Raw genomic sequence first — 15,265 nt, forward strand, 5'->3', positions numbered from 1 at the left:
CATTGCTGCGCATATGTCTTAAGTCTTTTAAACATACTGCCCTTGTGTTTCGACCAATATCTGCAATCACAGTGGCTAGATGCTTTCTTTAAAATTAAACTTTAGCTTCCAAGAAGCAAAGCATCAGAAGAATGGAATCTTGTCTATCAAAAGATTATGCCCCGAAAATCTTTTTGGACTTTAAGGTGCTACTGGAGCCTAAAGCTAACTGTTCTACCAACACCGGCTGAAAGTATCGAAAGAGAGAAATATGTGTTATGGGACAAATAGTTTTTTCGTCTTTATGGTTCTAGTGCATTGTTTTTGCATGCTGTCTTTCAAAGAGCAGGCAATCATCTCCTTCCTAACTCTTACCATCTTCCCAGTAGCTCTCCCCAGGAATACAAGATCTTCTCAGGACAATCTTTGGATACATCACCAGTGCCACTCGAAAGTTCATTATCACTCTCTGCAGAACAAAAAAAAAACATGTTAAAAGATCACACAATGGTATGATCTATACCAGGGGTAGTCAAACCTGTGGTCCTCCAGATGTTCATGGACTACAATTCCCACGAGCCCCTGCCAGCATGGGCTCGTGGGAATTGTAGTCCATGAACATCTGGAGGACCACAGGTTGACTACCCCTGATCTATACCGATCCCCATTCCATCTCTTCAGAGCCAGAGGTGAACAATACAGTGAACATGGCTCCCAGTTGCCAAAAGCATGGTAAACTCACAGCCATCATTTCTTAATTCAGAACAGAGTGATAGTACATGATACATCTCTTCTACTTGAGGTATAATCATGGAGAGCAGGACTTAAGATGAGGCACCGTATTCATAACTGGAATTGCAAAATTTCATCTTACTCTTACCTTCTTCAGCATCCTCCTCCTGTGGTGATATCTGATCACCACCACTTGACGAGCTGACTAATTCTTCATCTCGTTCAGACTCCCGGTGCAGACTTATAACTTCATAAATGGCATCTCCAGCATTTGCATGGCTTTTCCCTTCACACTAACACAGAAAAGAAGTGTGTTTCAAGCACAGGCCGCTAAGGTTACAAGAAAGTAGGCTTTGGCTTTCAGGCTCTCCTCAGAAGATGAATTCACAGAACAGCAACATTCCCCTATCTATACCTTTTGTTAAAAAAAATTGCTGGGCTTCAGTTTTATTTATGTGTTTGGCCTTTCCCTTCAAAAGCTGCAGGCAGAGACCATGTTCCTTTCATCATCGTAATACGCTTAGATATTAGGTGCTAAATATTTAATATTGCACTTTATTATAGAAATTAAATGCGGCGCTCCTGAATTAAAACTTGGGTATTTAAAAGTTAAGGACACCAGGCTTCTAACTCATTAAAGTAACAACACACTTCGGATTTCTGAAAGAAAAAGATTAAGACAAGGGGAAAAACTTACTGACAGCCCATTCCAAAGTGTCATTGGACATTTTCACAGGGTTGTATTAGGATATCAACTAATACAGTGTTATCAAAATGAAAAGGTGAATAGTATGCTCCAAGGTTTCTGGAACACCCCAGTCTTTTACAGTTTTTTCCTAAACTTATAAAAATGGAAGAAGACTTTTCCAAATAAGATAGGGATGTCAAATCAGCATCAAAAAAGCAATTGTGCAAAAATAAAAAAAGAACACTTGACATGAAAAATGGAACCTCTCATATGACATGCTGTACAATTTGCTGGAGTTTAGCTCCGTCAGCAAAAGAAGAATACTATGTGAAGCCACCTGATTATTTCAAAGCCAACAAGAAAACAAGTCTGTAAGTTATTCAGGAAGTGCAGCATATACACAAAAATAAATGCTAAGATAGTGAAGTATGGCTCAGAATTGTCTTAGTAGGACCCACCACCATTTAATAGGGAAAAAGAACTACCTGTTTCAGTTTCATATAGAAGGTTTCCGTGTATGTTTTTCTGCTGAAATACCAGAAGCGTTCATTGGCAGGATACACATGGACAAGAGTCTCCAGTAGAAAACGAACTGGCTCTATCACCTCTGTGACCACCATATCCACGGCCACAGTCATGTACACATGTTTATCTGTTCCATAAAAAAGCAAGTTCATATTGTTTGTTTGTTTATACTTTGAATTATATGCCACCCCTCTCCAGATGGTCTAGGGGCAGCTCACATCAGTAAGTTGAAATTTCATACAAAGTTAATGCATCTAGATCTCCAACACGCCTATAAGCCTGACGAATAAGTTGTCCACAGTTACTAGCCAGGCTTAGAATGGAGGATAATGGGGGTTCTGCCGATGGGGCCCCATTGACGGTGGACCTTGGCCCCAACCAAATGCCTGGTGGAAGACTGCCATCTTACAAGTCCTCCAGAACCTGAGGCAGCAACTCATTTCACCAAGCTGGAGTAAGGGCCAAAAAGGCCTTGACTCTGGTTGAGGCCAAGTGCATCTCTCTGGGGCTGGGGATTGCCCAACCCCCTCCAGGGGATGTATTTGGAGAGGCAGTCCCTCAGGTATGTAGGTCCTAGATTGTGTAAGGCCTTGGAGGTTAGAAACTGCACCTCAAACCTGATCCGGAACTCAATCAGCAACCAGTGCAGCTGTTCTGTATAAAAGAATTCCAAATTAAACACTGTAACGCAACTAAAAAGCCAGCTTGGTGTAGTGGTTAGGAGCACCGATTTCTAACCTGGCGAGCCAGCTAACCTTGGGCTCGCCACAGCACTGCTAAAGCTGTTCTGACCTAGCAGTAATATCAGGGCTCTCTCAGACTCACCCACCTCACAGGGTGTCTTTTGTGGGGAGAGGAAAGGGAAGGTGGATGTAAGCTGCTTTGAGACTCCTTTGGGTAGAGAAAAGCAGCATATAAGAACAAGCTCTTCCTCTTCTTCTAAATTTGTATTTATTTGTTTTTAGATTTTTATTCCACCATTCCTTAAAGGGCTCAAGGCAGCATACAATATTTAAAATACACAATAATTAAATATAATATCGGATTTAAGGTCTCAAATTCAATTTTAAAATTCAACCAGTTCAATTATAAAATATCTAAGGCCACCTCTCCTTGAGTAAAGTATGAAGATGGACTACAGCCTGGGGGCAGTGTGGAGTACTTGGTGCGGCCTAGGGGTGGACTTTGGAACAGGGAGTCCTGCATCTTCTTGATGTTGTAAATAAAGTTTAAAATGGCTTTTTAGATTCTACACTTTAAACTGATTTATTTGCCATCTTTTTCTCTCCGTTCAAATTATGCTCTTCTCACTCAACCCCTGGTCCACTAGTTTTACACATCAGCATCACCTCTTGCTGCCTACTATACTCTAACTCCAACACCAACACTTCTAGCTGTTGGAATATGTAAGATCTGAAGGATGCATGAAGAATTTTCTACAGGGGGAACTAAAGCAGATGTTTACTTAGCATAGTTAGAATAGGGCCTTTCTGCTATTTTTCTAATAGTCTCCTCCTATGTCCTGATTGGCTCTTTTTTGAGACTTCCTGTTCCTTTTGAGCATACTTCCTCTCTGCTTGCCTCCTGAACAGACAGAATGAACAAAGAACAGAAGTGAGGCCTCTCTCTCCTCGTTCTACACAAAGTCATTTCTCTTCACACTAAAACAAATTTATTCTTTTAAACAAACTAGTGATACAATTATCCTTGCACACTTAAACTCGGCCAATGCCAGCATGGTTTAAACAGTATCTGAAATATATGTGTTCCTGTTCCTAATACTTGTTAGCCAAAAAGGTGACTTTTTGCTGACTTTTTCTCCCTAATAAAAAAGGCTGCTGGAAAAAAAAAACCTTGCTATATCAAAAGTTAATTTTTGTAATCAGCCATTAAAAAAAGGAAGTATCCTTTGGATCACAGATATTTCATTTAAATTCCTTACGCAAGGGATAATAGATTCCTTTCTCAGTTTATTTTATAGAAGGGAGCATAACATTACATTAAATAATGACTCTACATGATTTGTATCACATTTACATAAGCCATGAAGAAGAAGAAGAAGAAGAAGAAGAAGAAGAAGAAGAAGAAGAAGAAGAAGAAGAAGAAGAAGAAGAGTTGGTTCTTATATGCTGCTTTTCCCTACCCGAAGGAGGCTCAAAGTGTCTTACAGTCGCCTTCCCATTCCTCTTACTTAATAAACTTATCATCTCATCTAAAAATTGACCTGGAGCAGTTCAGATGAATCAGCTGATCTTCAGCACCTAAATAGCAACTCTTCCAACTCTGTTCTTTAGCTGCTATTTTTTGTAAGGGTTGGAATCCTCACCAGTTTAAAAAGAAATACACCTCTCCTTTCAGAGGCTTTAACCTCTGATCACTGCCGCTCTTTCTCTTTTTTCCCGACCTCTTGTGCCTCATCCCCGCACATAATAGTCCCTGTTTTTCTTATCCTTTCCTTTCATCCAGTATAAGCTCTAGGTAATGTATCATGAGCGGTGAATAGTTATTACTAATCATTTGTTACCCAGCAGACAAAAGGAGTTTAAAAAAATCCATGCAACTGCTAGAGGGTTTTTGGGGAAGTCCTTATCGGCAAGTAAAACTGTCTCACGGGGACATAAATCAGAAGAGACTGGCAAACATGGTGAAATATAGTGTCTCCTAAGGTTAATATACAAAGGACACTCCAGGAGAATGTCTGCAATGTTATTCTTATTGTAAGCTTGTGAGGAAGATTCCTTCCATTCCATTTAGCCGGCAGAGCACCTAGAGCGCAAGTTCTTCCACAAATATTGCAAATCTGCATATGCTTGAGGCCCAAGGCAACATCTGAATTGTGATGGCCTCCCTGCCAAAGCCCCAATCTTTATGTAAGTCAGGGGCTGGTACAACCCTCGTGCCTCCTCTTCTACTCCTTCTCCAGCAAGCAGAAGATCTGGGCAACTTTTAGATTTTAAATGTATTTAATTCAGGATAATCTTCCATTCGGTCTGTATATTTATTTTATTTGGGATTTTATCATGACATAATCCATCCCAAGCCTCAGGAAGACGGGGTGGGAAATAAATATAAAAAATAAATATAATTATAAATAAATAACCTATCGTCAAGAAAATCCTACCTAGAAGCTCTTTAACTCACTAGCAGCCACGTGACAGTATAAAGCACCAAGTAAATAAACAGTATTTTGAACACAGTTACCCTTGGACGTTTCTTCATTCAGGACTAGAAAGGTAGGTGCATTAGGATTCCACATTCCAGTAATAACATATGCTTTTCCATCGCTGCTTTTCCCCATGCATTCCTGAAAACACAAACGTTAGCTTTTTTTAGGACTGAATCTGAAATTTTCAGTTTTATAGCTGAAGAACCTTCAACGGCACATGAAACAGATGTTTATGTGTAATTCAGGCATCCCTTAGGATCACTGCAAAAAAGTCTGTTTTAATAGAAGGACTCACTTCTTATGCAATAAAAACCTGGAAGTAGAGCACTAAACAGGGATCCCACAAAGGATGTAAAAAAGTAAATGCAGTAGCTGTTACTGGAAAATAGCCTAGGAAAAACTGCCAATCAAAACGCGTCTTTACAAACATGCACACTCCAGATGCCATTATGTTTTAGCCCTTATGTACAAAGGCCTGGATTCACAGGGAAGGAAATATTTCCATCCTACCTATCTTAGAGTGGATTCTTAAAGTTCAGGTGGGTTTTAACAGGCAGTATCATGGATACCTTAATAGTGCTGCTTGAAAAAATAAATTAGCCCCCGAACAATCTCCCTTGTAAAGCGGGTGATTTTTTTCTTCCATGCGACAACTGCAGCAAGGATGGTGATAGCAAGGAGATATGCCAAAAATAACAGACTGGATCGAAAAGCTGGGAGAACTGACCAAAATGGCAAAGCATAAAGGTAAAGGTAAAGGTATCCCCTTTTCAAGCACTGGGTCATGTCTGACCCTTGGGGTGACGCCCTAGCGTTTTCATGGCAGACTCAATACAGGGTGGTTTGCCAGTGCCTTCCCCAGTCATTACCGTTTACCCCCCAGCAAGCTGGGTACTCATTTTACCAACCTTGGAAGAATGGAAGGCTGAGTCAACCTTGAGCCGGCTGCTGGGATTGAACTCCCAGCCTCGTGGGCAGAGCTTTCAGACTGCAAGTCTGCTGCCTTACCACTGTGCGCCACAAGAGGCTCTTACCAAAGCTTACCAATCTCATTAATGGTAAACCATTAGAAGAATTTGAAGAACATTGCGAGTACTTCTCAAAATATCTAGCTAGATAGATATAGGTGTATTAATAAGTATTAATAAGTTAGTAGAGTAAACTGACTTGTCATGGAATTATAATCTTTTGTTCTTTTTTCTTTCTGTTATTTCTTTTCTTAAACTTAAAAAAGGCTGGCGCTATCCAGCATTTAAAAAAAATAAAGTGAATTAACTGCATCCCCTGCCCCTCCACCCCAGTCTGTATTCATTGTACAATAGCATTCTTACCATATCAAGTAAGTGCATGTCACTGTTTTTGACATTTCGGCCTGGACTTAAAAGCATCCCAAAGCACCTGCAAATGACAGGTATAAAGTAAATACTAAGAAAGCAATGTTAAAAAGAACTTTAATTTTATTTGTTTATATTTATTCATGGTTTAATTATTATACAGCCCATCCTCCCAGGTCCAGGCTCAGGGTGGTTTTGAGCCATGGCTAAAGCATCATACAATAAATCAACTGTCCATAACCAGATAGAGTTAGGTGTTGTCAGCATACTGATGACAACACAGCCCTTATCTCCGGACCTGCTGTGCCAAAGGGTACATGCAGATGTTGAATAGCATCGGGGAGAGAATTGCGCCCTATGACACCCCACACAAGAGAGGACAGCCGCATCACAGTGCTTCCCTGATGGCTGCCCTCTGCCCCCAACCTTTGAGAAAAGAGATCAGCTGATCCCCATATCCCCACATTGGCAAGGCAGCAAACTAAAAGCTCATGATCAACTATGTTGGACACTGCTCTAACAACACAAGTAGCAATGACCCACCTTGGTCCAGCTTGCTCTGGAGGTCATTAATAAGAAATACGAAAGCCATTTCCACCCCATGGCCAATCCAGAAGCCTAACTAGAGTGTGTCCAGAACCGATGCTTCCTCTAGGAATGATTGCAGTCGATCCTCACCTTCCTCAAAAATACTAAGTGCAAAACTGGGCAGTAGTTGGTAGGGTCCCACAGATAAAGTGATGGTTTGTTCAGTAAAGGCCAGACCAATTACCCCTTTAGGCTCTGGTATACCAGGGGGCTAGCTTGAGATGGCGGTGGAGAGGACGTCGGGGTGCAATCTCGTTGATGGCGGCCAATAAACATCTTCACACCATACTCCATATAAATACAAGAACTTCACGGTATAAACTGACATTGGTGCTGCCACCATGACTAGTGCCATTTCTAGACCTAGCGTTGTATAACTTTGAATTCAAACATAGCTAGAAAATCTACTGGAAGGCTAAACTAGATATCAGCTACAGCTTAGACTCTACTAATGTTATGTTTGAGGGTTCTTTTGTACCTTCAGCCAGTAGGGCTGAGAACAATAGTAGTTCAGAAGTACATGAGTTCATTTTCAAAATCTTATGTGTAAAAAGTCCTATGGCTGTCTAAGCATTTATTAGGCTATAACCTGTGACAGAAACCCTAAAAAAAAACTAACTGGAGCTCAAGAGTGCCATCTAGAGCATCTGGAAGCTACCTTGGAATGTCTTTCACTAGGAAAATGCAACCTCAGCAGGTTGAATCAGACTGCTGCCCTCCCTAGTGCACCAGAATTCCTCACCACCATTCTGGATCCTTCCACTACCCTCAGTGGGGGCATATGACCCACTTTGGGAACCCTAACAGTAAAATTATCCCAAAGCAAACACAGACTGCAGAAGATCTCCTTACAAAATGTGAGCCATGGCCATTCCTGTGCATTTCCTGTCCCCAAGGAAGCTGCCTGTTGAGACAGCTATATGCCAAGAAGAGCCCTGATGCACCTCACCCTAACCTGCATATCGTCATCTGCTCCATGGAACTTCCAGGGGAAGAGTTCCTCTTTGGCCCACTGAGGCTAGTCCATTCACACGTGCATCACAGCATATTTGTCTTCAGGCTTCTAGTCTAGACCCAGGGTGTAGGATTAGGGAACCAGGCCACTCTAGCATGGGAGATCTCCATGAGGAAGCCTGTCCTGGCTAAAGAATGAAACCCACTTTGTCCAAGCTTATTTGCAAGCATCCTGGAAGACCTAAATGGTAGACATGCATTCAGCTTCTGAATAAACAAAAGGAAGGAAGCAAACATCCAGGATCAGCAATGGGACAGAGGACCAATCCAAGTGTTTCTGTAATTGGGCCCACTTGCCCAGATACGCCCAACCCTTAGTCAGCAATTTATGCAGTAGTGGGGCATGACAAGGCAGCACAGAAGTAGGCTGCCAACTCTCAAGGAGGAGAAACAGCGGACACGGGATCAGATAACAGCACAGGAAGACAAGGAAGCTACAGTTGCAGGCTTAGGCAAGTCAAGCATCAAAATCAAAATAATCTTGTCCATGAAGTAGACATACATAAGTGCTCTGGCGGTACATATGGGGCAAGCTTGCCTGCTGCTTTTGAATGAAAAGAACACCATCTTCCTCAGGCTGAAAAAGGCAATCACCTGAGGGAATCAAATGAGAACCGATGCCTGACTTCTTCCACAATAGCAATGAAAATCAAAGTTAAAGACAGCGAAAGGAAAGCTGAAGACGAGGAAAATATTCCAAAGGAGAGCTGCTTTTGGCTTCTACCAAACAAATAAAAAATCCTAAAAAGCAGAGACATCACCCTGCCAACAAAAGTGCATCTAGTCAAGGCTATGGCCTTCCCAGATGCAATGTATGGCTGTGAAAGTTGGACCATAAGGAAGGCCGAGCGTCAAAGAATTGAGGCTTTTGAACTCTGGTGCTGGAGAAGACTCTTGCGAGTCCCTTGGACTGCAAGGCGAACAAACCGGTCAGTCCTAGAGGAGATCAGCCCTGACTGCTCCTTAGAAGGCCAGATCCTGAAGATGAAACTCAAATACTTTGGCCACTTCATGAGAAGGAAGGACTCCCTGGAGAAGAGCCTAATGCTGGGAGCGATTGAGGGCAAAAGAAGAAGGGGACGACAGAGAATGAGGTGGCTGGATGGAGTCACTGAAGCAGTAGGTGCAAACTTAAATGGACTCCGCGGAATGGTAGAGGACAGGAAGGCCTGGAGGATCATAGTCCATGGGGTCACAATGGGTCGGACATGACTTCGCACCTAACAACAACAACAACAACAACAACAACAGCAACTGAATAGAATAAAACAAGGACCCAGATACTCCTTTAGTCAGTAATAAATGTCTAGGGACAATGTGGAGCAGGAAGTCTCACAATTCTATGGAGAAAGTTTGGGGAGACAAAACTCACAGAGATGCTTCAAACTAACATTGTGGTCAAAAGAGAGACAAAATTAATTCCCGGGTAAGGTGACCAGCATGCCAATTCTTTGGCAAAAGCTTTAAAATATTCAAAAGCTGTTTCAGAATATTCTGTGAAGTTTTGTGGGCAACTGTACAGGCACCATGAAAAACATAACTCATCTTTCCACAGAAATCCTGCTTCAAATCTTAAGATAAGGTTGCCATCCGGTGGAATTCTTTTAAAAATACATCTTGAATAGCTTTAAGTCTTTAAAATATACCATGTAACTGAATCACGCATAATAACAAGCACCTAAATACGTTTAAAAGTTTTTTTCTTTGGAGTGTTTCATTCCAATATACCTACAAATTAAGCTGTAATCCATGTTGGAAACAGCGGCATACGTAGCACAATTGATGCATGAAGAGGATCATTTTTTAACATCCCTCTCCTCTACCCCAGCCGTTCTCAACGGGTTTTTTTTAGAGCCCCCTGCAGTAGGCTGGCTGCTTGTGCAATGAGCTAGGCTAAGAATGGACTAGCTATAAGCGTACCTCTTCTTCCATATATTCAAGACGGATTTCTAGAACATTAAACCAAGAGAAGTGTGTGCATTCATTTTTTCTTTAATACATTAATTCAAGCACACACAAAGGAACAGATTACATTTCTTTTTCTTTCCTTTGATGAAGGTCGAACTATCTAGCAATTCCGTCATACATAATTGCTAGATAGTTCAGAAATATTAGCCAGCTGCCTAGAAGAAATGACGAGGTGGCTCAAGGAGTCGTCTGAAGCTCAATCATTTAAAGATGGAGGTCCTGAGGCTGGGCAGGAAAAGTCAGGTGTGATACCTAGGGGAGAGCCAGTTTGGTGTAGTGGTTAGGAGTGCGGACTTCTAATCTGGCGAGCCAGGTTCGATTCTGCGCTCCCCCACATGTAGCCAGCTGGGTGACCTTGGGCTCGCCACGGCACTGATAAAACTGTTCTGACCGGGCAGTGATATCAGGGCTCTCTCAGCCTCACCCACCCCACAGGGTGTCTGTTGTGGAGGAGGAATGGGAAGGTGACTGTAAGCCACTTTGAGCCTTCTTCGGGTAGGGAAAAGCAGCATATAAGAACCAACTCTTCTTCTTCTTCTATTATGCATAGCAGAAAACACTGCAAAAAGTCTTGAAAAAAAGACTTTTTAAAATTCTGCACATGGCACTGCTTTCGCCACAGAAAACCCACTGTAGTATTTTTGATTATACATTGTCCTCCCCCTTCATAGTGACGAGTATGCCTTTTCTGCTGGTTTCTGCACAGTATTTTAAACTAACTTTACTACAACTTTTCTTTTACAATGGTGCCAAAGACGCATGTTTTCACATGCATAAACATTAGCATGTTTTGATCTCCTCCCCTGTGCCACCGTACACCAATAGGTGAACATAAAGCTCCTAGTCCCTCATCCACCAATGAGAGCTTGAGGAGCCCCTTGTTCAGTGCAGACCCTTCCACATCTGCCATTATAACATTACACCAGCAGAAATGAATTTATTCATTCCCTCAGAGGAATTTCAATCCACTCTCCACAAGGAACAGCATACTTCTGAGGAAGAAAGTTTCTAGTGTTTTCAAAAGGCTGTGTGCCCCCACAGAAATTTCTTGTTGAGGTCTTCATGTCCTTGAACTACAATTCCCATGAGGCCCTGCCAGTAGCATGTGCCAGAGTGGAAGTCAGATGACATTGCAGCTGACCATGGCCTGACAATAAGCGCCTAGCACAATGGAGGAAGCGCCCCTCCCACTTAAGGATTTGCCACTGTGAGTCTTTCAAATGCATAATCATATGCACAAAAAAACAACACAGTATCAGAGCACAGACATAAACACAACCGTTTAAAAATGATGCTTTAAAAGGGTTAGCATGCTGACTTCAGTGAAAACATGTACATGCATAATACCCCCTACTAAATTGCTCTTCTTGGGCCACATAACACTCTGCTCTGAAGGATCCCCTGGAAAAACCTTGAGGAGAGTGCATAAAACCATGAAGACAGTGCATAAAGCTTTGGATTTATTTCATTGATTTAAGTATAAGAGCTAGCCCAGCATATTTATTACAATGAGAAAGAGTAAGAAAAACACCCCAAAGTAAAACAGAGAGGATGCCAACAACACCAAAAGCAATTTGTTACTTTACTGTGTCACTTTCCACTATATATTAGACATCTTTACATCCACAACAGCACTTTCTAAAGTGTCTTTTTTTGTCTGCTAGAGCAGCGGTCCCCAACCTTCTTGCAGTCGGGGACCGCCTCCGAGGGTGGAAGAGAGCCAGCGGCCCGGCCGCCGTAGCTGCATGTAAACGCGCACATGCAGTGGCCGCGCATGTGCGTTTTTGCCACTAGGTGGCGCTAACGCGCATGCGCAGAGCTGCCGTGCGTGCGCGTTTTCGCCAGCAGGGGGCGCAAACACGCATGCGCGGCAGCTCCGCGCGTTCGCGTTTGTGTCGCTGGCGTGCCGGCGGCCGTGCCTGCCTCTTCCCCCCCTCTCGCTGCAGGGGGGCGGGAGGCAGGCGCGGCCGCTGGCGGCCCGGTACCATGGCCTTTGCGGCCCGATACCGGGCCGCAGACCGGGGATTGAGGACCCCTGTGCTAGAGCATCTCCTGCATATTCAGCCCTACAGATCCACCTCTCTCGTACCCTTCTTTTATTCTTGCTAGCACCCCAATCGAAGCATTTCTTTTAAAGACTCCCCTGTGTAGGTTTATGCAAAATACCTTAAGCAAACACAGTAGATAGAACTGAGGGATCAACTACTACTTGGAATAACAGGTAAGCAAACTGGCAAATTGGGAGTTGGCCTGTCCAACATTAACCCAACTAAAACAGCAGTGACACAGAAATCTAAGAGATGAGATAATTAACAACCGTTTCCCAATCCAGAGTTCCAAAGGATGAGAGAAAGGCAGATTTATTAACTCATAATCCTGTTAGTTTAGTTCTGCTATGGAGAGTTAAAGAGAATTCAAGATATTAATACAAAGCACTTTCGTTTTTCCATTTGGTTTTCATCATTACCTTTCAATGGCTAATTCTTTGTTGGACATCTGCTGCACAGTGATCACAACTTTCTTCTCAACTCCCTGTTTCAGTTTAAAGAACAATTTCTCTCTATCCTTTGGCACTGGACTAAAGAGAGAAAAAAGTATCATAAGAATGAAATCCCATAAGAACACACGTAAACAAAGAAGTCAAAAAAACTACTGATAACAATTAAAGTCCATCTGTTTCAGAAAAAATACCCAGAACAAATGTCGAAATCCACAAAATAATGCCTAGATCTTGCAAGTAAAGCAGATCCCAGAAGAATATGCTGCTTATAAAACTGAACAATGACTGTATCACAAAGAAATGGGGAGCAAACAGAATTTAAAAGCTTTCTTGAAGTTCCTGCAGAGGCAACTTATTATGAAAACAGATTATTGTCTTTTTACTATAGTAGGTCAAATACCTAATTGGTTTTTTATTGTATACTGTTGAACTCCTAACAATTAAATTAGAACCTGGAGAAAAAGCTTGAACATAAAAACTAAAAGAAGACTGGCTGAGATTGTAATATATGCCGCTCTGAGCACTTTCTTGGGGGGAAAACAAGCAAAATAAATGTAAGTGCACATTTTTAACTCACTGCATTATTACTGTTGTTCACTCCTTTTTACAAGAGAAAGCCAGGATGGTGTAGTAACTACAATATCAGACTGACGTCTCAGAGACACAGGTACAAATCCTCACTCTGCCATGAGGCTTGCTGGTGACCTCTAACAAGTTGCTCCTCATCCTAACATTCTTTCACCCTAATCCACATCACAGAAGTACACACTCCACCTAAATTCCTTAGAGAAAGGGTGGGATAAAAATGAATATACAGAAAAGCATTACCTGAAGTTTCCTTTACCATCATCTTCTCTGACTTCCAAAGAAACATTGAAAATAAATACATCACTGTCCGGAGTCGGGAGAACAGTATCCTTTACGTGATCTGATGCTTGTTTGGAAGAACGCTTAAATGCCGTTGAGAAGCTATACAAAATTCTGCTGACCTAGAATTGGATTCAGGGTTGGCGGGAGGGGGGAAATGACAGACAAACAAAAAGTATTATGAAACAAAGGTAAATGTACAGTCGCAATATAATGGTACCAGTGACCATTTTACAGTACTACAACACCTTCCCCCTCCTAGCAAATAACTTTAAGCAAAAGACATCTCTGTCAATCACAGCAGGCTAGATTTGCTCACAAAATCCTGAACAGACTGAGCCATTCCTCAAACTTCTTTGGAGAGAACAACGCCAGCTGCATTTTTGTCCTGCGGACTCTTGTCACAACATTTCTTAAGGTACAAACTATGTACAGAATCAATTAACAAAACGTCTAGGTTTCTGAAGGATGTAGCTTAGACTGCCAGCAGCTAAGTTACTCAGAAAAATTCTTCACAGGGTTGCCTTCAAATAGAGAAAAAAACCTTCTTAGTGGATGTGTTCTTATCCCTTAGAAACAGATGATAATCCAATATACTAGAGAGGGGATCTACAGAAAATATAAACAGGAGGGGGGGGAAAGGGATTAGCCTTTTATTGACACTGCAAAGGTAGAAATGGAAAATGTGATTTGAAAAGGAAGTTTATCCAGGGGGACCCTGTCCACTGGAAGTAAAACTGACTATCGCAGCCTGAATCTATCAACAGATTATTGGATGTGAGAGAAGCACTACAAGTGCTGAATTCTGCACCCCATCTGGTGCCAAGGGCAGTTCTAGGAAGGAGGATCAATTGGCTAATGCCTAATTATTTACACAGTGCTTTCTGCAGTGTGCAAAAGGAAGACTGCAGCTGACAATGCAATGGGCTTAGTCACATAACTTGCTTGTACTAATTCAATCAATCGCTGGGAGCAGCCTGGACTAGGGGTGTGCAGGTAGCTAATCCAAGCTGGAGGGGGGGATACCTTTTGGGTTTTGGATATTATTTCAGCTGGATACAATTAAAAAAAAAAAATTCAGCTACCTTAAATGGGTGAAGCAGAAGAATCCCAAAAATACTCAGGATTTTTCTGGACTGCCAGATTGTCAGAGCTAAGGCATTTAAAGGGCCCAAGATCCCATTAAATGCCTCAGACTTGGTTCACTCCAAGCTGTGTAACTTCCCAGCTTATTTATTTATTTATTATTTATTTCTTCAATTTGTATCCTGCCACTCCCCAATGGGCTTGCAGCGGGTAACATAGTCTTAAAATCCCATTAAAACACCCCCATTAAAAGACTTAAAAACCCATAAAATGGCGGATGATCTCCCAACCTACTTCCCCATCACAACTAGAGGCGTTGAGAGCATGGGGCGGCGTGACGTCCACAGGTCCACAACCTCCCTTTGCCGGGGGGGGGGGGGCAGCTTGTAGTGAAGTCTGAATCCCAGAGAGTTAAGGGGACCAATATCTTTAACGGTCTCAGAGTCTCATTTAACTCAGAGCCACAAAGCTGCACAACTTGGGAGTGACATCCAGGTCCCAGCCAGCTAAAGGCAGCTAAATATTAGCAGTCCTGGAAGAAGCGTCAGTCCTAGACCAATCCCAGGCAGGTTTCCGGACTGACCATGAGGCAGAAACAGTGTGGCTCACCCTGACAGACAACCTCTGTTCCCAAATGGACCAGGGCAGGATGGCACTGGTTAGACATTTTGGCAGAGTTCAACAGAGTCAACCATGAGCATCTAAGTTCACTGCCTTGCCAACACCAGAATATGGGGGACAACCCTTCAATGACCTTTCTCCAGAATCACAGAGGGTAACAATGGATGAGAGATCTTCAAGTTGCCACCAACTTACAT

At 42.4% G+C, this 15,265-nt stretch overlaps 1 protein-coding gene across 4 annotated transcripts in view; it reads right to left on the bottom strand.

The window, feature by feature from the left end:
* Positions 1-15,265, bottom strand: part of RABGAP1L (RAB GTPase activating protein 1 like) — a 218,735-nt gene that overhangs the window by 181,170 nt on the left and 22,300 nt on the right. For all 4 annotated transcript variants that reach the window (XM_077332520.1, XM_077332521.1, XM_077332518.1 and 1 more), the window contains 7 exons: positions 13,323-13,483; positions 12,462-12,572; positions 6,422-6,488; positions 5,126-5,228; positions 1,885-2,051; positions 860-1,004; positions 355-448 (listed from right to left, as the gene is read on the bottom strand). In XM_077332520.1, coding sequence (XP_077188635.1) covers positions 355-448; positions 860-1,004; positions 1,885-2,051; positions 5,126-5,228; positions 6,422-6,488; positions 12,462-12,572; positions 13,323-13,483 — 848 coding nt within the window. The remainder of the gene's footprint in view (positions 1-354; positions 449-859; positions 1,005-1,884; positions 2,052-5,125; positions 5,229-6,421; positions 6,489-12,461; positions 12,573-13,322; positions 13,484-15,265) is intronic.

This window comes from Paroedura picta, chromosome 4, assembly GCF_049243985.1.
Source record: "Paroedura picta isolate Pp20150507F chromosome 4, Ppicta_v3.0, whole genome shotgun sequence".
Taxonomy (NCBI): Eukaryota; Metazoa; Chordata; class Lepidosauria; order Squamata; family Gekkonidae; genus Paroedura; species Paroedura picta.